The 27,914-nt window shown below is 44.0% G+C and overlaps 1 protein-coding gene across 1 annotated transcript in view; it reads right to left on the reverse strand.

Moving 5' to 3' along the window:
* The window catches only part of ADGRG4 (adhesion G protein-coupled receptor G4), a 215,969-nt gene that overhangs the window by 17,618 nt on the left and 170,437 nt on the right, over positions 1-27,914 (reverse strand). Inside the window, exons 20-23 of the mRNA XM_077490427.1 lie at positions 21,219-21,487; positions 16,886-16,994; positions 15,259-15,539; positions 6,553-6,654 (exon numbers count right to left, since the gene is read on the reverse strand). Coding sequence (XP_077346553.1) covers positions 6,553-6,654; positions 15,259-15,539; positions 16,886-16,994; positions 21,219-21,487 — 761 coding nt within the window. The remainder of the gene's footprint in view (positions 1-6,552; positions 6,655-15,258; positions 15,540-16,885; positions 16,995-21,218; positions 21,488-27,914) is intronic.

Genomic DNA, 27,914 nt, shown 5'->3' on the forward strand with positions numbered 1-27,914 from the left:
ATGGCCTGGTGACAGGTACTCGGGTACTCTGATGGCCTGGTGATAGGTACTCTGATGGCCTGGTGATAGGTACTCAGGTACTCTGATGGCCTGGTGACAGGTACTCGGGTACTCTGATGGCCTGGTGACAAGTACTCAGGTACTCTGATGGCCTGGTGACAGGTACTCGGGTACTCTGATGGCCTGGTGACAGGTACTCGGGTACTCTGATGGCCTGGTGACAGGTACTCGCGTACTCTGATGGCCTGGTGACAGGTACTCGCGTACTCTGATGGCCTGGTGACAGGTACTCGTGTACTCTGATGGCCTGGTGACAGGTACTTGGGCACTCTGATGGCCTGGTGACAGGTACTCGAGTACTCTGATGGCCTGGTGACAGGTACTCGGGTACTCTGATGGCCTGGTGATAGGTACTCAGGTACTCTGATGGCCTGGTGACAAGTACTCTGATGATTTGGTGACTGGTATTTGGGTACTCTGAAGGGTGGTGACAGGTACTCATATGGACTGTGACAGCTACTCGGGTACTCAGATGAACTGTGACAGGTACTCGGGTACTCAGATGAACTGTGACAGGTACTCGGGTACTCAGATGGACTGTGACAGGTACTCTGGTACACAGATGGACTGGAACAGGTACTCGGGTACTCAGATGGGCTGTGACAGGTACTCGGGTACCCTGATGGACTGTGACAGGTACTCGGTACTCTAATGGACTGTGACAGGTACTCGGGTACCCTGATGGACTGTGATAGGTACTCGGGTACCCTGATGGACTGTGACAGGTACTCGGTACTCTAATGGACTGTGACAGGTACTCGGGTACTCTAATGGACTGTGACAGGTACTCGGGTACCCTGATGGGCCGTGACAGGTACTCGGGTACCCTGATGTGCCGTGACAGGTACTCGGGTACCCTGATGTGCCGTGACAGGTACTCGGGTACCCTGATGTGCCGTGACAGGTACTCGGGTACCCTGATGTGCCGTGACAAGTACTCGGGTACCCTGATGTGCCGTGACAGGTACTCGGGTACTCTGATGTGCAGTGACAGGTACTCGGGTACTCTGATGTGCCGTGACAGGTACTCGGGTACTCTGATGGGCCGGGACAGGTACTCGGGTACTCTGATGTGCCGTGACAGGTACTCGGGTACTCTGATGGGCCGGGACAGGTACTCGGGTACTCTGATGGGCCGGGACAGGTACTCGGGTACTCTGATGGGCCGGGACAGGTACTCGGGTACTCTGATGGGCCGTGACAGGTACTCGGGTACTCTGATGGGCTTTGACAGGTACTCAAATACTCTGATGGGCTGTGACAGGTACTCTGATAGACTGTGATTGACAGGTACTATGAGGGGTGGTGACAGGTACTCTTTATTGGGGGGGGCAATCAGTATGTTTGGTGTACACTGTATGCGGTAACGAGATGTTACCGCAATCTCCTCCTCACACACGATCGGTGTGTGAGGAGGAGAACCCGGTAACATCCCGTTACCGCGGTTTGTTTACATTTGAGTGATCGGCTGTGAAAGGATCACAGCCGATCACGTGGGTAAACAGCCGGCCAATGGCTGTTTACCAGCGTCGGTGACGAGCAGTGTTCCCGGGGAACACGCCGCCACCGACGTGCACGCGCAGCGCGCTCGCGATCGCGCGCATGCGCCGTGCACGTTCGGGGTGTGACCATCTGTGATCGGCCGTGACTTCATCACGGCCGATCACGTGGTAAACAGCCATAACGAATGGCTGTTCACCCCCTTCGGTGGCGAGCGGTGTCTCCGTGACACGCCGCCACCGAAGAAACAGGGATGCGCGCGCACGATCGCGCGCATTCCCTGTTTAAACGGGAGGCCGTCAATAGGTGCGCCGCCTGGCCGTCATTTGACGGCCGGCGGTCGGCAACTAGTTAATAGATTGGTTTGACAAGAACGATTCTTCATGAATCCATGCTGATTACTGCTAATGATACTGTTATCCTTACTAAAATCTTGTATATAATCTCTTATCATCCTCTCCAAGAGCTTGCATACTATCGACGTTAGGCCAACTGGTCTGTAATTCCCAGGGATGTATTTTGGTCCTTTTTTAAATATTGGTGCAACATTGCCTTTTCTCCAATCAGTTGGTACCATTCCAGTCAGTAGATTGTCACTAGAAATTAGGAACAATGGTCTGGCAATTGCTTGACAGAGTTCCTTAAGTACCCTCAGGTGCAAGCCATCTGGTCCCGTTGATTTATTAATGTTATGTTTTCCCAAGTCTGTTTCTAATTCTGTGCTCTGTTAGCCATGAGGGTGCTTCCTGTGATGTGTCATGAGGACAAACACTTCACGATTCCCTCGTGAAGACTGAGGAGAAGAATAAATTCAAAACCTTTGCCATCTCCCCGTCCTTTGTAACCAGATGTCCTTCCTCATTGTTTATGGGGCCAATATGGCCTGTCCTCCCTTTTTTACTGTTTATATACTTGAAGAATTTCTTGGGATTTTTTTTTGCTCTCCTTCCGCTATGTGTCTTTCGTGTTCTATCTTAACCACCCTAATTGCACCCTTACATATTTTGTTGCATTCTTTGTAAAGTCTGAATGCTGATGATGCTCCCTCAGTCTTGTATTGTTTGAAGGCCTTCTCCTTTGCTTTTATATGCATTTTTACATTGGTGTTAAGTCATACAGGACTTCTATTCACTCTTTTAAATGTATTTCCCAATGGGATGCACTGGCTAATGCCCTTATTTAATGTGCTCTTAAAGCAAACCCACCTTTCCTCTGTATTCTTTGTTTCTAAAATTTTATCCCAATTTAAATCTTCTAGCAAGGTTCGTAGTTTAGGGAAGTTGGCTCTTTTGAAATTCAGTGTCTTTGTGTTCCCCTTGTGTTTCCTATTTGTGTGATTTATTCTGAAGCCAATTGACCTGTGATCGCTGTTTCCTAAATTGCCCCTTATTTCCACATCCGTGATCATCTCTGTATTGTTGTTAATCAGTAGCTCTAGTAACGCCTTGTTTCTATTGGTGCATTTACTACCTGACCCATGAGATGTCCTGCAAGACATTTAGGAACTGGCGAGCCTTAGACAAATGCATGGTTCCCTCTGCCCAGTCTATCTGGATAATTAAAATCCCCCATTATGATAACACTTCCCATACTTGCTGCTAATCCAAATTGTGATAGGAGGTCTGTCTCCCCCTCCTCCCTCAGGTTAGGGGGCCAATAGCATACTCCCAGTATTATTTTCCCCTTAGCTTCATCCCTTTGGAGCTCTAACCATAAGGATTTCACCTCCTCCCTAGCTCCTTTATTGATGTCATCTCTCACATTCACTTGTACATTATTCTTGATATATAGATATACCCCTCTCCCTCCCCCTTTTTTACCCGCTCTATCACTGCGATAAAGGGAATACCCTTGAATGGTTGCCAGCCAATCATGAGAGCTGTTGAACCAAGTCTCTGAAATTCCCCAAAAATCAGAATCCTCCTCATTCAACAGTATCTCTAGTTCACCCATCTTGTCTGCTAGGTTTCTGGCATTGGTGAACATGCCACATAGTTTAGACCGGTTGCTTAATGTCCTCTTTTCGGGTGTTCTGAGACTGCAAATACCACTAATGCCCCCGATACTACCCTATGGAATGCGTTCTTTGCTTACTATTTCTACCTTCGTACCCTCCCCCCATCGCCTAGTTTAAAAACCCCTCTAACTTTTGCACCATGACAGCCGGATCTTCCCCAGCCCCTCCCAGTAATCTGTCCATGAGATCCGTGATGTGCCCAACCCAAGCACCCTGTAGACAGCATTCAGTTTGGTGCTTCAGGTCTTTGTCACAGATTGCCCTCTCGGACCTTCTAAGAATTGAGTCCCCTACCACCAGAATTTGTCTATCCTTTCCCTTCACTTCTCCCCCACTCTCACTGGAGTTCTTCCCCTGGCAGCTAGGAGAGTCCCTCAGCAATGCTGGTCCCTGACCGGTTTCCCCAATGTCACTCAATGGAGCATACTTATTGGGATGCTCCAGCCCAAGGTCAGCCTCCCTGGCACTTCCCCCTCTATCCTTCCCGATTGCCACCCATCTACTCGTTTCTGGTGCTTGCACTTTTTTGTCTCCACCCACCCGCAGGGGCCTGTGCTGGCCCCTGCTGGGTACATTCCTGGCTCTCTTTAGCATGGAGGGTCTTCTCAGTGCTGACAGCTGTTTCCCTAGATTCAGAACCTGGACTTCCAGGGAAACAATGTGCTTACATTTTGCACAGAAATATTCGCCCTCTATCAGATGATCAAAGGAAGGCATATATTCCACAAGATGCACACAGTCGCATCTCCACACCAGCCGGGCATCATACCTAACATCTCCACACCCACCAGGCATTGTACAGAGCCTCTTCTACTTACCCTTGGTATACTGGTGTGCAGGTCTGGGTCTATGAGTATTCCTAGAAAATTGGTAGCTCCTTCCTAAAGGTACATAAACATTTTATGACTGTGGGTAACATGTTTGTTTCCAAACAGAAGGGCAATTGCTCTGCAACTACAGACAAAGCCTCTGCTCCTGACTTTTTTAAGTGTATTCAAGGTGGAAATTGGTGCAGGAAAGGATTGTGCAGCTTGTGCTTCCAGCAAGTCTATGTCTGAAAAGTCTGTCAGTGACTACTTCTGCATTTTCCTCTTTATTAGGTGTTCCTCCCTTTTCTTGTCTCACTACGAACCTTACTAGAAGGCATAAATTGGGATAAAATCTTAGGCACAAAGAACGCAGGGGAGAGATGGCTTTGCTTTAAGAGCGTATTAAATAAGGGCATTAGCAAATGCACCCCATTGGGTAATTTCAAAGAGCGAACAAAAGTCCTGGATGGCTTAACTCCAATGTAAAAATGCATATAAAAGCAAAGGAGAAGGGCTTCAAAAAATACAAGGTTGAGGGATCATCATCAGTGTTCAGACTTTATAAAGAATGCAACAAGAAATGTAAGGGTGCAATAAGGAGGGCTAAGATAGAACATGAAAGACACATAGCTGAGGAGAGCAAAAAAATCCCAAGAAATTCTTTAAGTATGTAAATAGTAAAAAAGGGAGGACAGACCATATTGGCCCAATAAAGAATGCAAAGGTGTAAATGACACTGGCAGTGAAGGGGTTAACCAGTGGTTGGCAGTGTAGGGGTTAAGTGTTCCTAGGGGTGTGTTACTAACTGTGGGGGGCTGAGCTTTAATTTGGTGAACACTGATCTCTGCTCCAATCACATGGAGCAGAGATCAGCATCACTAGTTGCTAGGCAGAACGGGGAAATGCTGTTTACAACGGCATTTCCTCATTCAGCCACCCCCTGAGACGATCGCGGGTATGCCTGCGGCGATCGAGTCCGCGGGACCCGTGACTGGACTCACGGGGGTCCCAGCCAGCGGCGCGCTCGCAATGGCAGGACGGCATTAAAGATTGGACGTACCTGTACGCCAATATGCCTGCCCGTGCCATTCTGCTGACGTACATCAGCGTGCGCTGGTTGGGAACCGGTTAAATGAAATTCTCATGCTCAAATCATCGAGTCCATAAATCAGTGTTTGTTGCGAATCACTGCGTCTTTAAAAGTTAAAATGAATGAAGGTGACTATCTCTTCTCTGATCCTAGAAAAGTGATCCACCACATTCCAGTAAATACTGCACTCACCAGATCAATGAGGCTAACCAGCAGCCTACAAGCGCTTTAACTTAGATCCAGATTTTCAAAGAGCCATCATCAAATCTTCTCCTGGTACTCATATGATCGGTATGAAAAATAAAAGAGCCCCCAAAAAATGGAAAGTATATAGTGTAGTCATTTTATTTAAAAGGAATTAAAACCATATGTCCCCACTCACATGAAACATGCCTATGAAAAGGCAACAACACAAACAGCTCACTATGTCCAGAAGTATCATGCCGCCGCCCACATCCATCAGATCCGGCATGCATTTCACAGAACCGGAAGTGATGTAATGGATGAAACAGTAAGTGACATCAACCTCTCAGTCTCTATGCATTTCACGTATCCATGCATCTTCAGGAAGCAAAAAAAATAGTTTTTTCGATGGACTGGCAGGACTTCAGGTTTTAAGTGGGGTTTAAAAAAAAAAGTACTAATATATATATATATATATATATATATATATATATATATATATATATATATATATATATATATATATATATTTGAGTATTGAATACCGCTGGCTGTTTTCTTCTCATGATCTGCCTAGTAACTGACTAGTGGCCAAAACTATTATTTGAGTAGCCTTAGACTACATAGTGAGATGACTTCCTAATCTTACCGGTCCCTTACTTGAGTCTCATGTTGACTTCGGAGAAAATTTAGTTTGTGGACATTATATAACCAGCACATCAAGAAGTTACCAGTCACGCAGCAATTAACATAATGCAGTGGCAGGGGCCATGCTCTAGAAAGCATAGCACACATAATTGTTTTAATATATTTCACAAAAGTAAGAGTTCAATTACACAGAATTTTTTTTTCATGCAAGGCCTACTTTAACCTAATATCAAATAAATTTTCACCTGAATAATTGTCAAGTTGGCACCTCCCGCAGCATAGGTACATCCTCCAGTGCTTTCTTACGTTCTCCTTAATCAGACAGTGAAATACAAAAATAAAAAATCCTAATAAAAAGAGAAACTAATTTTAATTCTTTAAAACAAACTTGTTTTTCCACACTTTGTATAAACATGAATAAAAATTGTAATGTTACCTAATGAATTTTATCTTTTTGCATGTCTACCTACATAATGGTTAACAAATAGGCTTACTAAATAACCAAATGCAAAGAACAGCAGTGTTTAGTAGCCAATAGCAACCAATTACAGATCAATTATTAACTGCCTAGCTACATTAGACTAATAAAAGGTCAATTTAGCAATCAATTTTGGTTTTTAATCAAATCACATCACTCACACTCGCAGGTCAGCAAAAGGATATAAACTACTGTTTTTGTAAATCCAACTTCATTTATATAAATGAAACAACCACTCAAACTGAAAGGCTAATTTCACCTTTTGCAAAAAATAGTAAATGCAATCATACTTAAAAAAAGGAAATATATGGCAATATTATTTTTTGGAACAATGGAGCCTGAAACGCATTACAGCTGTGATTAGTGGCTCATGGGTGCAATTCTCTGGCTCCTGCAGACTCTTCCACCAGCTCAGGCCCCTATGAGGTACAGGCCTTCAGTTATGGAGCTGGAGAAAGTATCAATGGACTACAAGTGGGTTGATGTTACCACACATCTGCTCCACTGAGAACCTCAAGTCCATCTGCCTCAGTAGTAGATGAGACTCGTAATTTTTTTGATTCAAAGATCTCAGAGAATGAATAATGCCCACAATTTTAGAAGGAGGGGTGGGTTGAGGGTAGGGGACTGCAGACTCTGACCATGTTAAACGTTATGTGTATAATATGAAACATGGTCAAAAAGCTGGATTTTGAAGATGGACTTTGAAGATGGACTTTGAAGCAATTTTTTCTAGTCCAAATCAGAAAATGAAAACCAAATTTGTGACGGAAAAGCCTAGATAACATGTCTCTGGCTCGGGGGGCGCATGCGCGGCGCGGGGAGAGAGCAGGAAGCTAAGCCGAGGAGTTCCGGGAACGAAGAAGATTTTAAGCACTCCCCAGGACGATTGTGCACGCTGATTGTATCACAAAGTGCCTCTCCCTCCTGTGGGACCATTTGTGCATGCCGATATCCAAGAAGAGCCAGCGGAAAACCGCCCAAAGATCCCTTACCAACTACCTCTTAAAAATCACGGAGCAGCCGGAGATGTCCCAAGATGGCGCCCGGGCCTTCACAGACGCGGAGTCCTCGCAGGCTCCCCTCCAGGTACCAGGGATCCCCCCTTGACGAAAGCAGACTTAGAGGACAGCCTGGCCAGTATGTATGACAGATTGGCCAGGAAATTCCAGGCAGAATTACATAAATCCACTAGCACGCTGTCGCAGGAACTGGCGTCCCTGGGGGGTAGAACAGACCGCCTAGAAGTCAAGCATGACGAATTACACTTGGCCTACACGGATCTCCGGAGAGATCATGAAGCACTGGGGGACACGGTTGTCCAGCTCCAGAACCACCTGGAAGACCTGGACAACCGCAACCGAAGAAACAATGTGAGGGTGCGGGGGGTCCCCGAAACGGTGACCGACATCACGGCTGCAATTACTAAATTGTTTCAGCAACTTCTACCGGACCGCCCGGGGGACTCCTTTGTTTGCGATCGCTTACATAGGGCGCTAAGACCCAAGCCCCCCCCTGAGAAACCCCCCCGGGACATTGTTTTGTGCCTTAAGGATTTCCTGGTGAAGGAAGATATTCTCAGAGCATCCCGCACTACGCCACGCATCCTATTGGACGGGGCCCTGATTCAAATCTTCCCGGACAATGCTCCTGCCACGCTAGACAAAAGAAGAAAGATGCGTGAAGTCACCTCAGCGTTACAAGTGGCACGGATACGCTACCGCTGGGGTTTTCATTTCAAATTGATTGTACTGCATAACGGGGCCGCTCATATTGCTACTACAGTCACGGAAGGTAAAGAGATCTTGATACGGCTAGGCCTGCAGGAGCGACCACAGACACCAAGACATCCTCCAACTCCTCGCCCATCCCCCATCTGGGCCACCCCATCACCCCAGAGGGATAGACGCTCCCGTAGGCTGCACCCGCTGCCTGATATCTGACCTTGCACCATGATATACAGCGACTACGTCAGTGTTGGAACGATGACTGTGGTATGCTAGCACTTACTCTCTTGACTAGAACCGGAGACGTTCCCTCTCTTTTAGACTAATGGGGACCCCTTTTATTACCACATTGACTGGATTTGGCTCTATTCATTACTCTAACTCTCCTGGTTCCCCCGGAAGGATTTTCTGATTTTTCTCTCTCTCCCGTTTCTCATTTTTTGGATCTAGTTTTTTTGGATTCCTTTTTTTTGGACCTGCCTCATTCCCCCCCCTCCAAACTTGCCCACCACTCTCCACCTTCACCAGCTACACTGATGGTGGGGCGTGAGTGGAGCGAGTGGAAGTACAGGCCGGACGGCCTCGTTGATTACACCATTTTTGTCGAGACGGTCCATTCGTCTCGACCCCAGAGAGTTATAAGTTCTGTTGCCGTATGGCTTTTCTGTTATTTTTGTTTTCATGCTGACTTAACTGCTAAACATTTTATTGTGCTGTATGTACTGCCCATGGTTGATTGTAGGCTCTTTGGCAGGGACCGAGGCCCAGTTGGGCCGCCCCTGGCTGGGGGCACTGGTAGCTCCTCTGGCGTTGGACTCTGGTGGACGATCTCAAACTCCTCTCAGCTAACATTTAGCAGTGCTAATGTACTAAGTAGACATTATGGGTTTGCAGGTTGTCTCCCATAATGTTAGGGGTCTAAATTCCCCCCAGAAGCGCAGAAAGGCCTTTCGTTGTTATAAACGAATGGGGGCAGATGTTGTTTTATTACAGGAAACACATTTCTCCTCGGGAGCCTGCCCCAAATACTTCAACAGATCTTATAGATTGCACTATTGTACCACGTTCGAGTCCAGGGCCAGAGGTGTTGCGGTATTTATTCGCAATACTGTCCAGTTTGAACCTTCGCATATCTATAAGGATCCGGGTAGTAGATTTATTATTGTCCAAGGACAGATGCAGGGCAAAGCGGTAACTATCGCTAACTTATACGCTCCCAATACAGCACAAGGGGCATTTTATAGTGAGTTTTTACACACCCTAGATAGATACATCTCCCCGCATCTGATCGTGGGCGGAGATTTCAATCTGGTGGCTAGCCCCTCCCTGGATAGAAGCAAACCATCCCATTATGCTAAGGCGTTCCCCAAATTTCTCACCAAATCCTTAGATAAATTGCAACTTATTGACACCTGGAGGGCATTGAACATTGGAGCAAAGGAATTTACGCATTACTCACATCCACACGATAGCTACGCTAGGCTTGATTATATTTTTGCCTCGCCCATCCTCTTGGCCAACTCAGCACGGGCGACCATCCATTCGTGCCCATGGTCAGATCATCAAATGGTGGCCTTCCATACTTCCCATATTGGCCTGTCCCCCGCAGTCGCCTCTTGGAGGCTGAATGACTCTTTACTCACAGACCCTGAAACATATACCTGCATAGCGAGTCATCTAGAGGATTATTTTGATATTAATGAAGTAGATGACATCTCCCCCCAGGTTCTATGGACCGCACATAAGGCAGTGATCCGGGGCCGCCTAATTGAAATCGCAATCACTAAAAAAAGGCAGAAACTCCTTAGGATCCAAACACTCACACGAGACTTACGCACGCTTTATCAGGCCCATTCCAACACACACTCGGCTGATACACTAAATTCGATCAACCAAAAAAGAGCCGAATTAGACACTATTCTCTCGGAACATACTGAAAAATCACTGCGTTGGTCCAAAGCCAAGTTCCTCCTACATAGTAATACAGCCTCGGGCATGTTCTCCCGCAAACTTCACCAATCATTACGACCTACCCACGTCTATAAGTTGAGAAACAATTCCGGCCACCTGGTCACACATCCTAGAGAGGTTATGGACATTTTTAAATCCTTTTATCAACACCTACTATCCCCCCCTTCGCAGCCTATCCCTCGCTCGGCTGATCAATGGTTATCCTCCCTGTCGCTCCCTTCTTTGTCGGAAGCTCAGCTAGCCTCCTTGAACGCCCCGTGTACTGAACTGGAGGTTGTTGCCACCATCAAGTCACTTAAATCATCGACCGCACCGGGCCCGGACGGCTACACATCTCTGTATTATAAAAAGTTCTCCCAAATACTAGCCTCTAGACTGACTAAACTTGTTAACCAAACGTTACAAGGACATCGCCTACCGGACGAAATGTTATGTGCTAATATGACACTGATCCCCAAACCAAACAAGGATCACACCCTACCCCAAAACTATCGACCTATCTCTGTCTTGAATAACGATATTAAAATTTTAGGGAAAATATTAGCGAACAGATTAGCCCCTATCATAGGTACCCTAGTAGGCCCAGAACAAACCGGTTTTATCCCTGATAGGCAAATTACAGATAATATTAGACTGGCCACGAATATAATCCAAGACGCAAACCTTTTCTCTCGTAACGTCCTGATTTTGGGGTTAGATATCCACAAAGCTTTTGATAGCGTGCTCTGGCCATATCTGGATTTGGTTTTATCTAAATTTGGTTTCATGGGGGAATTCGTGAATGGGTTTAAGGCGCTGTACCATAGCCCCCAGACTAGGATAAGGCTGCCGGGCTGCTCTTCGGATTTTTTTCCGGTGGGCAGAGGCACTCGGCAGGGTTGTCCACTGTCCCCCCTGATATTTGCCCTGGCCTTAGAGCCTTTGGCTAGGGCGATAGTGGCAAGTCCGAATATTGGTGGGTATATAAAAGAGGAAGGGGAGTATAAGATCAGCCTATACGCGGATGATGTCCTCTTGTTTCTGCCCAACCCGGGGTTGTCTATACCCAACCTTCTAGGGATCCTCCGCTCCTTTCATGGGATCTCGGGGTTGGGGGTTAACTTGACGAAGTGTTCTGCACTCCCAATTAATTTCACCCCTCTTGAAGTAGATAACCTGCAACACTCATTTGGAATTGCCATGTCTCTTCGCACATTACAATACCTCGGAATTCAGCTGGCCCCTTCTATAGAGGATATGTATAAGGCTAATTACCCCCCCGCATATATTGCGGTCAGGCGATGGTTGAAACTATGGTCATCGTTTCGGATACCGTTGATAGGTAGAGTGGTGGCCATCAAGATGTCTATCCTGCCAAAAATATTGTATTTTTTTAGAGCCCTCCCCCTCTATGTCCCCCGCCAATCCCTCACTGCCCTTCAGAGGGACATTAACATCTTTATCTGGCAAAACAAGAGACCAAGGTTTGGGAAACTCATCCTTCATCGCCCCATGGCACAGGGAGGCCTGGGATTGCCTGATATCTGGTTATACTATCTGGCTGCTAGATTGGCTCAGACGGCGCAATGGCATGCACCCACTGGAGGGGTGCCTTGGCTTAAATTTGAAACGCAATCCATACGCCCATATTTTCTTCCGGGCCTCCTGTGGCAGGAGGGTCTGAGGCCGAGTGACCTGACACCTCGTAATGTTATTGTCGGCCATTCCTATTACCTTTGGTCTCTTTATCGACTTAAATTTAAATTAAGCCCTACTAGACCCAGGATGGCATCATTTCTGGGCGATAGGAGATTCCCACTGGCTTTTGAGTCTCCTGGCGCCTTTAGATGGTGGGTCCAGAATTCATTGGTCACCCTGCGCGATCTACATGACAACACTGTCAACTTCGTCTCCTTCTCACAACTCCGTGCGCGTTATGAGATACCCCATGGGGAGTTTTATAAATTTCTTCAAATCCGCCATTTTTTTCACACACACTATAGAACCCCCCAGGTCCCGGTCTGTGCACAGTTTGAATCTATATGTTATCGCCACTCAAGGGATAGAGGTATTATCTCTACGCTCTACAAATACCTAATTGAAACACAACAGCCGGGGAAATCCAGGGCTATGATCTTGTGGGAAACGGATCTGGCCACGGAGTTCTCAGACGAGGACTGGCGAGCTATGTTCCAGAATATGCATAGGTGTGCCAGATCAATGGCTGTGAAGGACACTGTAGTGAAGCTGCACACACGCTGGTACCTGACCCCCACCAGAGTCCATCGGTTTTATCCCTCGGTCTCTGACCTTTGTTTTAGAGGTTGCCAGTTGACGGGCTCAATACTGCATATCTTTTGGAGTTGCCCTCTCCTAAAGCCCATCTGGGACCAGGTTGCCACCATAATGACCACGATTTTAGGACATAGGATAGATCTCACGGCCGAACAATGCCTATTATTTGCTCCGATCCAGGGGATCTCACTACCGGATCAGAGGTTACTCCATACCCTATTCTGTGCTATTCATTGGACGGTAGCCTTACACTGGCGCACGCACTTGCTTCCCTGGGCGCAGGTTTTGTATAGGATGGACTCTATCCGCCTTATGGAGCGCATCCATCACACTATAATGGACACCATGCACAAGCATACTGCTAAATGGGCCAAGTGGCCCACCAACAATGATTCCGCTAGAGTGGGGCCTTTACAGGGTCCCCCTCCGGTGATGGTTTAAAATCTGGATGGAGCTCACTACCGGCGGGATGGAGCATAGTCACCTTTTCCCTCCGCTTTAATTTCTGAATATGCACTGTCACCTGGGGAGGGCCACCGTTATTCACTGAGCAGTACTTAGACGAGTTATTGAGATGCAGAGAAATGATTTGAACAGGCTCATATTTGAATAGTCAGCGGTTTAGTTTACCATTTATTTCAAGTTAAGTTAATTTGAAGCGGACAACCCGTCCCTTAATATCAGCAATTCTGTAACTGGACTGGTTAGAGCTAGTCAAGTAGGATCAAGTACGGGTTTTCCTTATGGTTTCTTTTTTTTTCGTTGGTCGTTTATTACTAATGATGCTGCTTAATTTCTTTTGTTTTCTACAATGGAATGTACCAGTATTTTGATCTATATAACAGCATTGTATCTGCCTTTGTTATATTGTTTGCTGCATTATGACCAAATAAAAACGTTTGTATTAAAAAAAAAAACATGTCTCTGGCTCTCAGGAGCAATGTGAGTATTTCATATAACAAGGTTGTCAAATCTATTGTTTTCATTTAGACAGATCCTGTCTGGTAGACTTAGCTGTTCATTCTTCTAATCATTAGTGGGATCAAATCGATATTCAATTTTGAGTGCAGAGATGTAAAAATACGAAAGAGTAGGATGTAAAATGTTTCCCTGTACGAATGTCAACAGTGCATTTGGTTTCAGTAATATCCATTCTTTCCAAAATCAAAATAAAATGTTGAACTACTTTCGAATGGCATTCCAATGTTCTGAGAATTTTATTACAACTTTTTGTTTGAAATTCTGCTAGCTTTACAATGAGGTAAAAGGATTAGGAGGGGGGGAAAAAAAACAGGAAGCAGAAGGAGCATGTAAGGAAAACGTATGGCTGTCATAATGAACAAATAAAATTATATATATGAAAACAAGGCTTTTAATACATAAACACACACATTTTTTATTTTTACCAGTAAACTAATGTCTTTCACCTATGTTTTTGCATCTATTGCATCATGGGAACACAACTTTTTTTTTGGTTCAGACTTGCTTAGCTATGACAAGCGTAAAAGTAGGAATGATCACATTTAACTCTGTTAGTTTAGTTCTTCCTTGTGTGCCTGTTACAGTTGCGGCAACCACCTAAACACTAGTGGCTCAAATAATAAAAGCACCACCGGTGCTTTACAAATTGTCTTTGAAACTATTAAGCCATTGGAGTGCTATAAAAATGAATAGACATAGGAAAGAAAAAAAAGGCAGGAGGAGAGCCCAGGCATTGTAACCTGTCGAAGTTATGTGACCAAACTCTCAATCATGAAGTTCTCTATGCTGCATTAAGTGGGAGACTGTAGGATCCACATCGCTGCCTGCATTTTGTGAACCAGTTGTAAAATTCCAGTTGCAGTGTAAAATAACTTGCAGTGCATAGCAGAGAACACTGCTTGCGCTCTATTGTGAATCAGCCCCTTCAGAGTCTGATTTACTAAAGGGCACTTTACATTTTATATACTCAATTGGTTTCAAATAACTTGTAATGGGGCATGTAATGAGCATAGATTTCAACTGTCCCAGATTTGCTGGAACCATCTGTGCCTTGAGCTTCTGTTCTGCCAATTCCGTGTCCTGGGCTATGTCCTGGAATCACAGCATTTACCTTGAGTAACTGCACATGTGCAGTAACTCAAAAAGGCAATAATTGCAAGTATTGGGGCCACGAGTGGGCATTCCCTGCCTAGAGATCAGGGTCTGGGCAGGATCAAACCATAATGTGGACACTATGGACTGTCCCTGAATATTTAGAGGTGGAGTTTGGGTGGGACAAACCTTTAAAGTGGGCATGAAGGAGTCTTCGCATATTAAGAGGTGGGGTCTGGGTGAGACAATCCTTAAAATAGGTGTAATTTGGGTGTGCCCATCCAGAAAGTAGAACAAAATGCTGAAAATGGGCAGGGTTAACAGTGGCCTGGTGTCTGGGATTAAAGGTTGGCAAGTATGTACAGTTTGTGACCATGTTAAATTGATTCAACTAGCTCTCTTTTTTTCTGTAGAAACCATGTACTTACCCTGTAAAGTATTAAAAATAGCAAATAGGTACATGAAGGCAATTCGAACAGGATCCCAGGCAAAGAATGCAAAGCCCCAGGTTATTCCAAGCAAGAAGACAAGGCTGAGAGTGCTTTTAATATCATGGAAGAAGAGAGCCTTCCAATCCTTTCTCTTTGTAGACTTCAGTGATTTGATTTGAATAAGTACAACAATGAACATGGATATATTGGTCAGAAATATGATACAGAAATAAGTCGCGACTGTTACATAGAAAACGACATTGTTCTGGATCCAGCAGCTGAAAAGAAAAAGACAAAATATGTAAATGCTTTTCAATTTCTATTGCTGTAGAATTCCTACACTCGCTCTCTGCATAAAACAAGAATCGTCTTCTGTGGACCCTCTGGGGAGAACAGATGGAGAAGGCATTGTCAGAGAAGTACTACAATCTCTTTAAACAGAATAAATAACTGAAAATGCTACACTTAGCAAGCTGAGGGTTAGAGTTGAGTTGAATTTGTAAGCTGAATTTATTAATTATTTTTAATAACACTTAAGGTATTGGTATTGCTCTCAGTGCAAGAAGTTCTAAGCAAAAAATAGTCACCGGGATAGGTGCCTAAGTCCTAGGAATAGCTAAACAGTTATACAAATATTTTGGAAGGTAAAACCATTCACATTCTTTAAATACTCGTTATTTAGCTTATTCATAATTAAAGTGTATGTATCGCCAAAACCTTTTTTATTTTTGGTTTTGAATAGAGTATGGAGGGGTAAAAAGCCTATTATTATTATTATTATTATTATTATTATTATTATTATTATTATTATTAATGTTTGCCCTCTTTGCACCATTTGGAAAAATTCCCTTTACTTTCTGTTCCACCGATACAGCAGGAAATTAAAGGAAATCCCCCTAAGTGAGAGGAATTCCCATTTTAGACAGTTTGTCCCAGAACAGCTTTCCCCATTGAAGAAGTATCTCTCGTTCCTGGGTCAACGCTAAAATTTCAGATTTTTCTTTTCTGTGACCATGGTCACAAGTACTAGCAGGGAAGTGAATCCCTATAAGGGGAACATAGCCAAAATATTTGACAGAGGGTCTAACCCTTCCCAACGCCCCCCCCCCCCCCCCCCAAAAAAAAGTGGTTGGTGGGGAAGGGCACAGCTATACTTTAAAGTTGAACTCCAGGAATCCAAAAAATCCTTTATTACAGTGGGGCTGCTCCTGCACTGCAGGGTTAACTGCTTGTTTCTTTTTTGGGGAATTGGAAAATATCTTTTACTTATCCAATCTTCTGCTCCTGCAGACTCCTCTTTGCTGCTAGTCTGGCCTCTGTAGTCTCTTCTCCATTGCACCCCAGTGGTCTAAGATATCATCTGAGAACATCAAAACTAGTGTAAGGACCATTGCCCTTCACTAAAGTAGAGGACACTGAAGAAAAGTCCACTGACGAAGATTGGCAGGGTGCTGTCTGCTGGGGTAGGGCATCTCCTAAATATAAACAAACACTTAACCCTGGCAGTGTGGGTGCAAGGATTTTTAGGTTTATTAGAGTTGGGCTTTATGGGTAAGAGACGTGCATAATATTTATTTTTAGGCTTGATAAAGTCACATTCTTGTGACAAAACTTTTTTACTCACAATGATTCAGAGTCACCACTAGGATCACTGTATTGATTATTTTTGGATATAGCTCCATAGAAATCAACATTTATACTGAGTACCGCCACAACTATAACTGCTGGTATTCCTGTAAGAAGCAAAAACAGTTCATGTAATCAAAATGAGCAGAAAGTATATTTTTCTAAATTTTAAGGCCTCATGCACACTGGACATTTTTTCAGCTGCTCGTTTTGCAGGGAGTTTTTTCTTTCCTGCCTTTAAGCTCCTATGAATGTTAGCCTACGTGTCCATGCGCACATAGACTTTTAAAGGAGTTTAATAGCAGGAGGGTTTAAAGGCAGAAAACCCCACTGCCAGTGCGTCCAGGAGCAGTGATGTTTTAGCAAAAAAAATGCTTGATTCAGTGAATGCGTGTGAATGCGTGTGAATGCGTGTGAATGCGCGTTACGACTAGGTGTGTTTAAAGCTTGAGCACTATTTAAAAAAAATTCAATGGCCAGAAAAGATGATTGTTTTGGCCAGTGTAATAAATTAACACCCAAGCACTTGACAAGCCTAAATACGTCACACACTTTTCCAAGCATCAGGTGTTTTTTCTGCCAAAACGCTGCTGCTAGGTGGAGAGGCTTCTACAAGAGTTTGTAAAACTTCCAGTGTGCATGATGCCTAAATCTTAGGTTATAACCTGGCAGCAGTGGAAGTAGAATGAGAAGGATCTCCTACTTTATAACCCTACTCATAGGGAAGAACAAAAAAGGCTACCTGGGATATAGCGGGTTCAGCGTTTTGGCTGGCCTGGTTGCATTCACTGTAGATTAACTTGGGTGTGTCCCCACAGGGTGGAACTGTGGGTGAACAAATCAAGATAGAAAAAGTGGCACATCCTAATTGAATAGTGGATGTAACGCAGCCACCCCAAGGAATGGTGGATGACCGTGGTGGCAATGTGGTGCGGAGTGTTGTTTATGGTGGCACTATGCAGCTACTAAGGAGGGTTATGAACCTTACTTTCTTGCATCAAGATAATTTATACTAATAGACTACTGATGTTGGAAACATATATAATATATATATATAGAGCAGGGGTATGCAATTAGCAGACCTCCAGCTGTGGCAGAATTCCAAATCTCATGAGGCATAGCAAGACTCTGACAGTCACAAGCATGACACCCAGAGGCATGTTGGGACTTGTAGTTTTGCAACAGCTGGAGGTCCGCTAATTACATATCTCTAATATATAGTATATACCCACATTATACCTTTCCATCCAGCAGGTGGCACTGCAGTGTTATAATGTGTATTCTATGGTAAGGTAGTCACAGGATGTACGTTCTGTCTAAGCTCAGTGTACTTGTATGCTCCTTGTTCCTGTTCCATGATAAAGACATGCTGTAAGATATGTTCTGCTAATCCTTCATAAAAGCAAAGCTATTTGCTGTATCCAAGAAGCTTCCAGGGCATGATTTCAATACTCTGACAACATATATAACCATCTAGGGTTGGTAATTACACACTGCAAGCTGAATATTTGTCTAAAGCTTCTGAGGAATACATGTCCCCTGTGGCAGGACCCAGGTCTCCAAACATTTTTCATACAAGCCTTTAAAATGAGCACTTTTGATTTTTCACGTTCGTGTCCCATAGATTTTAAATGGTGTTCAAACACATTTTTAGCCCGTTCGCATGTTCTGCTGCGAACCGAACTGGGGAGTGTTCGGCTCATCCCTAGTAGTGTCACTAACACCAACAATATTAAATGTGCATATTAATGGAGCCACGCTAAATCACAAATAACACCAAAATGTAAAAAAAATGGCACGGTGGTCCTCCCTAAAATTCATACCAGGCCCTTCAGGTCTGGTATGGATCTTGAGGGGAACCCTGTGCCAAAATAAAAAAATGGCGTGGGGTCCCCCCCAAAATCCATACCAGACCCTTTTCCGAGCATGCAACCTGGCAGGCCGCAGGAAAAGGGGGGATGATGAGAGAGCCCCCCTCCTGAACCATACATGATGTCAGAAGGGGATGGGGTCACCCGGTTACATAACGGCTATATAACAGCTATCATCACGAAAGGGCTGAAGTCAGTGGGACGCCTCCCATGGAGCCAGAGTTTTTCTTTTCTTTTTTTTCGGGACAGTCAGCGCTGTCATTGAAGATGGAATTGTCCAAAACTGTCTCCTGTCATTTTTACTTTCTTGACACTTGTTTTGGTGAATGAGTAGGGGTACAATGTACCTTATACCCATTCACATGGGGGCGCGGGATCTGGGGGTCCCTGGGCAAGGGTTGTTAGGAAGGTGTTTTTGGAGGGACCCCAAAGCACCCTCCCCATGTTAAGGACATGTTAAGGACATGTGGCCTGGTACAGTTCAGGAGGGGGGGCACTCTCTTGTCCCATCCCCCTTTTCCTGTGGCCTGCCAGGTTGCATGCTCGGATAAGGGTCTGGTATGGATTTTAAGGGGGACCCCCACACCATTTTTTTTTAAACAATTTTGGTGCAGGTTCCCCTTAAGATCCATACCAGACCTGAAGGGCCTGGTATGGATTTTGGGCGGGACCCCGCGCCTTTTTTTATTTTGGCGTGGGGTTCCCCTTAATATCCCCACCAGATCTGAAGGGCCTGGTATGGATTTTGCGGGGAGCAGTTTTAAATGACATTTTATCCTTTAGAAATGTCATTTAGCTTTGGTACTGTTATGAGCATGGGAAAGATGTGCTACTTTACAGGCAGACTAAGGAGACCAAACAATCAAAAAACAGCGCATCAGAGAAACTCATGATATGATGTGAAAAAACACATAACAATATATTAAATAAAAAACAACAAAGACATCTGATCCTCCTGGGATCTTAAAAGCATTGAATCAATCAATCACAACAATATAAAACGACAGATGCTTGGTAATAAGTTACCCCTGAAGTCTTCTATTTGTGACTTTAAGATGATAACAGGGCTGCACTGCCAACAGTAAACTACACATAAGAACTTGGTGACTGTGAGTAATCCTCTCCCAAAAGCAGGGGGAAACACTGAAGTTCGTGAACAAGTGCAAATAAATGGAACTATGTTCCAGAAGTCACTCACTTTGTTGATGGATGGACTGTGGGACTGGGGCGCCGCCGTGCTGAGCTTGAGGAGTGGAGGGGAAGTATTCAATCCTGCTCCCTGTGATGTATTAGGCTCTAGGACGGAGGTGCGGTGCACGCTGAAAACTAAGTATCCAAATTGGACACAAGGTGGTGTCCGCCTGGCGTGGTGGAAGGCTTGGAGCGCAACGCACTGCGTGTGATGCCGCTTGTCCGAGCGGCTGTTTGTCACGTGGAGGGCTCCGTGGAGAGGAGAGTTGCCATGCCGACCGGCATGCTTACATGTTTTGCGCGCATGCGCTTTATCAAAGCTGGCCAGGAGCAGAACGGTGACTGACAAGGTTTGCAGACTTCTTTGCCATCAAAACTTAAGGGAGTGAATTTTAGGTAAATCTTACCGAGCCAATGCTCTTAAAAGGTTATACTGTATATAAAAATACGTTTAGGCAAATTTAACAAACATGGCCTGTCAAGCTCGACCATTTAAGTCAATGGGAGAGCGCAGGAAAAAAAAAAAGCAGCCATTCAGAAGGTGGCAGGATCACCTCCTGAACGCCTTAGGGCCGGTTCACACAGCGAGGCGAGGCGAGGCGACACGGCTCGCCTCGCCTCGCTCCCGCAAGTCGCCCCCATTCAGTACTATGGAACCGTTCTGAGAGGAGCGACTCGAGTCGCTCCGACTCAGAAAAAAGGTTCCTGTACTACTTCGGGGCGACTTCGGGGGCGACTTGCATTGACTTCTATACAGAAGTCCTCTGCAAGTCGCCGCTGAGCTCCCCGCAGGTCGCGGCGAGGTAAGTCGGAGACGCCTCGCCGCGCCTCGCTGTGTGAACCGGCCCTTATAGTGGCTGCTTAGCTGCTCTCTGAAAAGTGATTGCTATTCAAAACATTGGATAGTGTGAACCTAGCCTTAATGTACACTTTAGAATCTTCAATAAATGTTTACTGAAACAAAAAGAATGTGATATTTACTAATGTAGACTGTTACTCATACAATATATTTACACTAATGATAATTGGTTTTTATATACCATTATACTGTAAAGCATTTTGACCAGTAGCAACCAATCAGACTTCCACTGTAGCCAGATAAAGAGTCTGTAATGTCCTATTGACATGAGCACACTATCAGACCAGGCCTAGCAACAGACAACACAGAGTTAGCTGCTATGTCCTACTGCAGTTTGCACACTATCATTGCAAGCCTAGCAACAGACAACATAGAGTAAAGATAAATAACTATTAGTATTGTGAACTCACCCCAGCCAGCAATGCATAATTTTAAAATGTATTTATGGATGTATGAATTGAAAACCTTTACAAATGCAAAATACATATGTACAGCTTCCAGTCCCATCCATGTAAAGGAGGTCAGTAGAAAATAATGCAGAAAGGCAGCAACAGTGACACACAGACCATGAATTCTAAATGTTGTCAACCAATCATCAACCAAGAAAATCAGATTCAGCATTAGCATTGAAAATGACAGATTCATCAGTATTTTGGAGGGGTAGTCTCTTCTCAGCTGCCTGAAAAGAAGCAAAAGTAGAATTATAAGACATCTATTAACATAGTTGGGCACAGGGTAATCTATAAAGTGCAATAGACAATACCACCCCATCGGAATACCTGGTCCAACAATCTGATATAACTAAACTGATATCTGACTTTGAGTTCAATGATACTGCAGTTTGCCTATCAGCGATTTCTCAGTGCTTTCTTATAAAAAAAAGTCTGTTTAAAATGTATGTACAGTATAGGTAAAACCCTAGTGCGCTCTACAGTGTGCTCCCAGCACAAAGAAAAGACTCCCACCGAGAAAAAGATGCATTGGGGTTGATTTACTAAAACTAGAGAGTGCAAAATCTGGCGCAGCTATGTAGGGTAGCCAATGAGCTTCTAACTTCAGCTTGTTCAATCAAGCCTTGACAAAGAGCTGTACCAAATTCTGCACTCTCTAGTTTTAGTAAATCAACCCTATTGCATCTTCCTCTCCTTGCAGGGGAGGACAATGTAACAAACAAAAGTGTGTACAAAAAAAAAATTATTAAAAAAAATAAAAAATAGCTAGATTAATGTTTGATCTAGGTCAGTGCCAGAGTTAGTGTTAGGGTCAAGGTAAGGGGCAAAGGTCAGGGGTCAAAGGTCAGGGTCAGAATATTTTGGGTATGATTATTTTAGGAAAGCACTTTTCAAATTGGTATCAGTGCCAGTTATGCGAGGACACAGGATCGGACTATCCGGCGGACAAACCGCCGGACTTTGCAGTGGAGGTCCGCCTGACTTTCTGAACGAGCGGACCTGCCCACACACGACCGGACTTTTTAAATGAACGGACTTGCCCACACACGGAGTAAAGTCTGTTCATTTTGAACGCGGCTCCAGGTAGACGGGACTAGCGCAGGAAGCCAATGTCGCCGCCTGCATTGGCGAGATTGACACCTCCCTGCCCCGTCATCGGGCATGGACTTAAAGGGCGTAGGGGTCCCCAAAAACTCCAAGAAGAGAAGAAGGCGGCGACAGAAGTGCAATGGTGCTCCAAAGCTTTGAATGAGTGAGGTTACTCCCTCTTAGGTGATCCCACTCACTAGAAATATTAGATCCTCAGCTTCACAGTCTGAGATCAAAAAAGCAGTGATCTAATGATCTGGGGATATGCAGGATGGTTCCTCAGCACACTCTTCCAAGAAGATATTTTATGACAGGAATGATATACCACACTCCATAGATGGAAGGGGATCTATGTGAGGAGTACAAAGACAAGTGTGTCTTGCATACAGTCAAGCATGGTGGTGGGAGTGTCATGGTCTGGGGCTGCATGTTTGATGCCAGCACTGGAGAGCTTCAGTTCATTGAGGGAACCATGAATGCCAACATGTTCTGTGACATACTGAAGCAGAGCATGATCCCCTCCCTTCTTAGACTGGGCTGCAGGGCGGCATTTCAACATGATAACAACCCCAAACACACCTCCAAGACAACCACTGACTTGCTAAACAAGCTGAGGGTAAAGGTGATGGACTGGCCAAGCATGTCTCCAGAACTAACCCCTATTGAGCATCTGTGGGGCATCCTCAAATGGAAGGTGGAGGAGCGCAAGGTCTCTAACATCCACCAGCTCCGTGATGTCGTCATGGAGGAGAGGAAGAGGACTCCAATGGCAACCTGTGAAGCTCTGGTGAACTCCATGCCCAAGAGGTTTAAGGCAGTGTTGGAAAATAATGGTGGCCACACAAAATATTGAAATGAGAACAGAGGGGAGCCAGTGCAGTATAAATCATATATTTAATAAAAACAAGTAGTAACTCACAGGTTAATTTAGATGAGTTCAGTATGTGGTGAAAATCGCCAGTCCTGGAGTCTCATAAACTTCCTATTTGGCGTCCTGTTTTCCCTTTGCAGACTGGGGCACTGGTGTGATCTTATAAGGATCCAGAGGAGGCTGGGAACCAAGAAGCAGGAAACTAAAAGCAGCTGGTCATGACTTCACAGGAACAGGAAATGTGATTATTCACAGTGGCAAGGAATGGTAATGCATTTTGAAGCAACAGCTTCTTCGTCAGACCATGATTGGCTGGCAAACCTGGCATTCTTAAAGCGGGATTCCACCCTAAAGTGGAACCTCCGCTGATCGGATCCCTCCCCCCCTCCGGTGTCACAATTGACACCTTTCAGGGGGGAGGGGGGTGGAGATACCTGTCAAAGACAGGTATTTTCACCCACTTCCGGGCATAGACTCCCGTGGGAGTCGACGCCATTTCCTGCCCTGCCGCGCTGTCTGCTGGGACACACACGGATCCCAGTGACAGCGCGGAGATTTCCTATTGCGCGGCGCGGCTCGCGCATGCGCAGTAGGGAACCGGGAAGTGAAGCCGATTCGCTTCACTTCCTGATTCCCTCACCTAGAATGGTGGCGACAGCAGCCGAGAGCCGAGCGATCGATCGGCCTCGGCTGCCGGCATCGCTGGAACCCGGGACAGGTGAGTGTCCATTTATTAAAAGTCAGCAGCTGTAGTATTTATAGCTGCTGGCTTTTAATATTTTTTTTTTTTGGTGGAATCCCTCTTTAAATACAGTGGAAATAGAAACAGAGAGATCGGATAGACAGGCAGGCTGGCATGTCAATCAAATAGACAGATTTAAAGAGGTAGACGGTTATAGAGCAAAAGTTATTGTAAATATGAGTAAAAAGCTTACTGATTAATAGTGGATGATGATAATTTTGTGACGTTTGAAGAAATCAAATAATTAATTGATTAAATACATAAATATAAATGTATAAATATACCACAGATATAAAATTAATACACTTGTATGAATAAATTAACTAAAAAATGAATTAAGAAAATTATTATTAAATTATTAACAATTGGTAATCAAATATTATAAATTATAATGAGTTAATAAATGGGGAAAATGGAGAAAAGAAAGGATTGTATGGCCCACATATGGAAGTTATGGAAGGTGTTGAATGTGTATGTCTTACCCTTGTGAGCACATTCAACACCTTCCATAACTGTTCTTCTATGTTTGTGGTTTACTGTCTAGCTTGCTCTTGTGGCATGCTATATGTGGGGCGTACAATTGGGCCCTTCAAGCCAGATTTGGGGAACATCGCAGATTTGTCGATGCTGGTCTCCCTAAACATAGTGTCCCCCACCACTTACTGGAATATCATAAGCAACCATCCAAAGATCTAAAAGTTTGGGTCTTTGAATCAATTCCCCAACAGAACGTTTCAAAAGGCTGTGTCATCAGAAAATGTATTGGATTCTCACTTTGGACACCATGTCGTCTATAGGAATGAACAAGGAGATTGAAATCAGCACTGTTATTTAACAAGTGCTGGTGCGATCCCTCCGGTCATGCCTCTGTGGGCCACTTGGTCACTGGTGATTGGACACCCAGTTTTCTCCACTAAACAGCTTGTATTGGGCAACAAACACAAATTCCCCCCCCCTTTTTTTACTCACCCCATCTCTCTCTTTTGTATAATATTGTTCCCATATATATATATATATATATATATATATATATATATATATATATATATCATATACTTATGTGTATACAAGCGTTTGTTGCACATGTACATTTTAAAATTGCACATATGTGGTATGTATATGCATGAGCGGTTATCGTATTGTGTACATGTATGATTATATTTATGTACACATATGTACCCAGTAGATAACACCATCGTTATCCATTAACCATTTATTATTTGAAGATTTGATTTGATTTATCCCTTTGAGAAGTATTTTTGGTCATGATATAATTTATAACAGATATACCCTTAATATTATATCTAGCAATGTGTCCTTTCCATCCTCCATTTTCACCATTTTATTAACTCATTATAATTTATAATATTTGATTACCAATTGTTATTAATTTAATAATACTTTTCTTAATTCATTTTTTGGTTAATTAATTTATTCATACAAATGCATTAATTAATTTTATATCCCAGGTATATTTATACATTTTTATTTATGTATTTAATAAATTATTTGATTGATTTCTTCAACCGTCATAAAATTATCATCATCCACTATTAATCAGTAAGCTTTTTACTCATATTTACATTCACTTCAGTCTACAACTGTCTACCTCTTTAAATCTGCCTATTTGATTGATGGGCCAGCCAGCCCATCAGATCTCTCTGTTTTTATTTCCTCTGTATTTAAGACTGCCAGGTTTGCCAGCCAATCATGGTCTGATGAAGAAGCTGTAGCTTAAAAATGCATTATCATTCCATGCCACTGTGAATAATCACATTTCCTGTTCCTGTGAAGTCATGACCAGCTGATTTTCGTTTCTTGCTTCCTGGTTCCCAGCCTCCTCTGGATCCTTGTAAGATCACACCAGTGCCCCAGGCTGCAAAGGGAAAACAGGACGCCAAATAGGACGTTTATGAGACTCCAGGACTGGTGATTTTTACCACATATTGAACTCATCTAATTTAACCTGTGAGTTACTGTATTTTTCGCACTATAAGGCGCACCTAAAAGCCTTATATTTTCCTCCAGATCAGCCGTGCGCCTTATAAGCTGGTGCGCCTTATGTGTGCACGGAGTTCCAAAATAAAAAAAAATCAAATCAAATCATTTCCCTCTCTGACACAGGGACGTACGCTGGCAGGGATAAACCAATCAGAGAACATTGCTGAAATCCGGCATCATTGCTGAACAGCCACCTGGCAACGAGACTGATACCAACAATGATGACAATGAGGAGAGGGAACCTGGCATGCTTGATGGCGAAATTGCCCAGCTGTTCAATTCAGACACAGAAGATGAGGACTTTGATGGATTTGTGGGAGAAGATTGATTAACAAATAATGTGAGTGGTATTGTTAAATAGTGGAATAAAGTACAAGTGAACTCACTGTTTTATAGAGTGTATTGTTTAGCATGCGTCTTATAATGCAGTGCGCCTTATTTATGGGTCAAGTACAGAAATAGTACCCGTAATTGAGACTGCGCCTTATAATCCGGTGCGCCTTATAGTGCGAAAAATACGGTACTACTTATTTTTATTAAATATATGATTTATACTGCACTCAGTCTGGCGCCCCTCTGTTCCCATTTCTACATAGAGCCCATCGCTTCACTCTAATGGCGCGTGCACACGAGCGGACGTCTCATCGGACTGAACTCCGAAGGGCTTTTCGACTGAGTTCTGACTGAGTTCCGCTGAAATGGACTTGCCTACACACGATCACACCAAAGTCCGACCATCTAGAACGTGATGACGTACAACGGGACTAGAAAAAGGAAGTTCAATAGCTAGGGTCCAATAGCTGCCCTTGCGCCGTTTTTGGTCCGTTGGAATAGCATACAGATGAACGGTTTTCTCGATAGGAACTGGTTCCCGTGGAATTCCGGAGGAAAGATTTGAAACGTTCTATTTCTAGGTCTATCAGAATTTTGGGGAAAAATAAGTCAGATGAAGCCCACACACGAGTGGAATGTCCCATGGAATCATTCCTCAGACCTTTTCTGCAGGAAAGTCCGCTCGTGTGTTCACAGCATAAGGGAGCTGCCTCCAGGTGCTAATCATGCAAGATCTCGGATCATTCATGGACATTATGTTTTAACAAATGTTTTAATATTATGTGTGCTTACACACACACATTTTATGTATACCTATATTCCAGTTGCTATATATGTTCTCAGCATATCTAGCGCTGCTGTTCCACCCTGTGTTTACACAGAATATTGACACTTTGGGCCAATTTGGACATTTTCACTTAGGGGTGTACTCACTTTTCTTGCCAGTGGTTTAGACATTACTGGCTGTGTGTTGAGTTATTTGTAGGGGACAGAAAATTTACACTGTTATACAAGCTGTACACTCACTACTTTACATTGTAGCAACGTGTAATTTCTTCAGTGTCACATGTAAAGGTATAAAATATTTACAAAAATATGAGGGGTGTACTCAGTTTTGTGAGATACTGTATATCTGCAGTGTTTTGTTATCTCTCTTCAAAGCACTATGTCCCATAGCTGTCTCCTGCTCTGTTCTTCTGTTATCAGCGTGATAACTTCTGACAAGCTCTCCGACACAGAATATAAAAGCAGCCTGAGTTTTGTGTTGGGTAGGATGTTATGAATAGATTAGCAGTGTGCTGAACGATTCAACAAACAGTTCTGAAAGTCTCTACCTATGAGGAGAAGGGACGTGTGCCCAATCAGCTATCTTGGCTGTATGCCCAGACTTTACTGCAGTGCTGAAAAGGAAGAAATAATCTCCTAACAGGATCTGAACTTTCTAAAGCATATATAAAGCTGAAGATAGCAGATATACATGTAAAACCTATGTAGGTAGATTTGCTTAATCTCTGTGTATCATCTGATCCTGTTCACATCACTGGGTATATGTGAGGGTTTACATCCACTTTAATGTATTCCCTGCATCAAGGTATAAAACAGTTTAAAGCTTTCTGTC

This window comes from Lithobates pipiens, unplaced genomic scaffold, assembly GCF_037356315.1.
Source record: "Lithobates pipiens isolate NorthernLeopardFrog02 unplaced genomic scaffold, aLitPip1_a1.2 Scaffold_1, whole genome shotgun sequence".
Classification (NCBI taxonomy): Eukaryota; Metazoa; Chordata; class Amphibia; order Anura; family Ranidae; genus Lithobates; species Lithobates pipiens.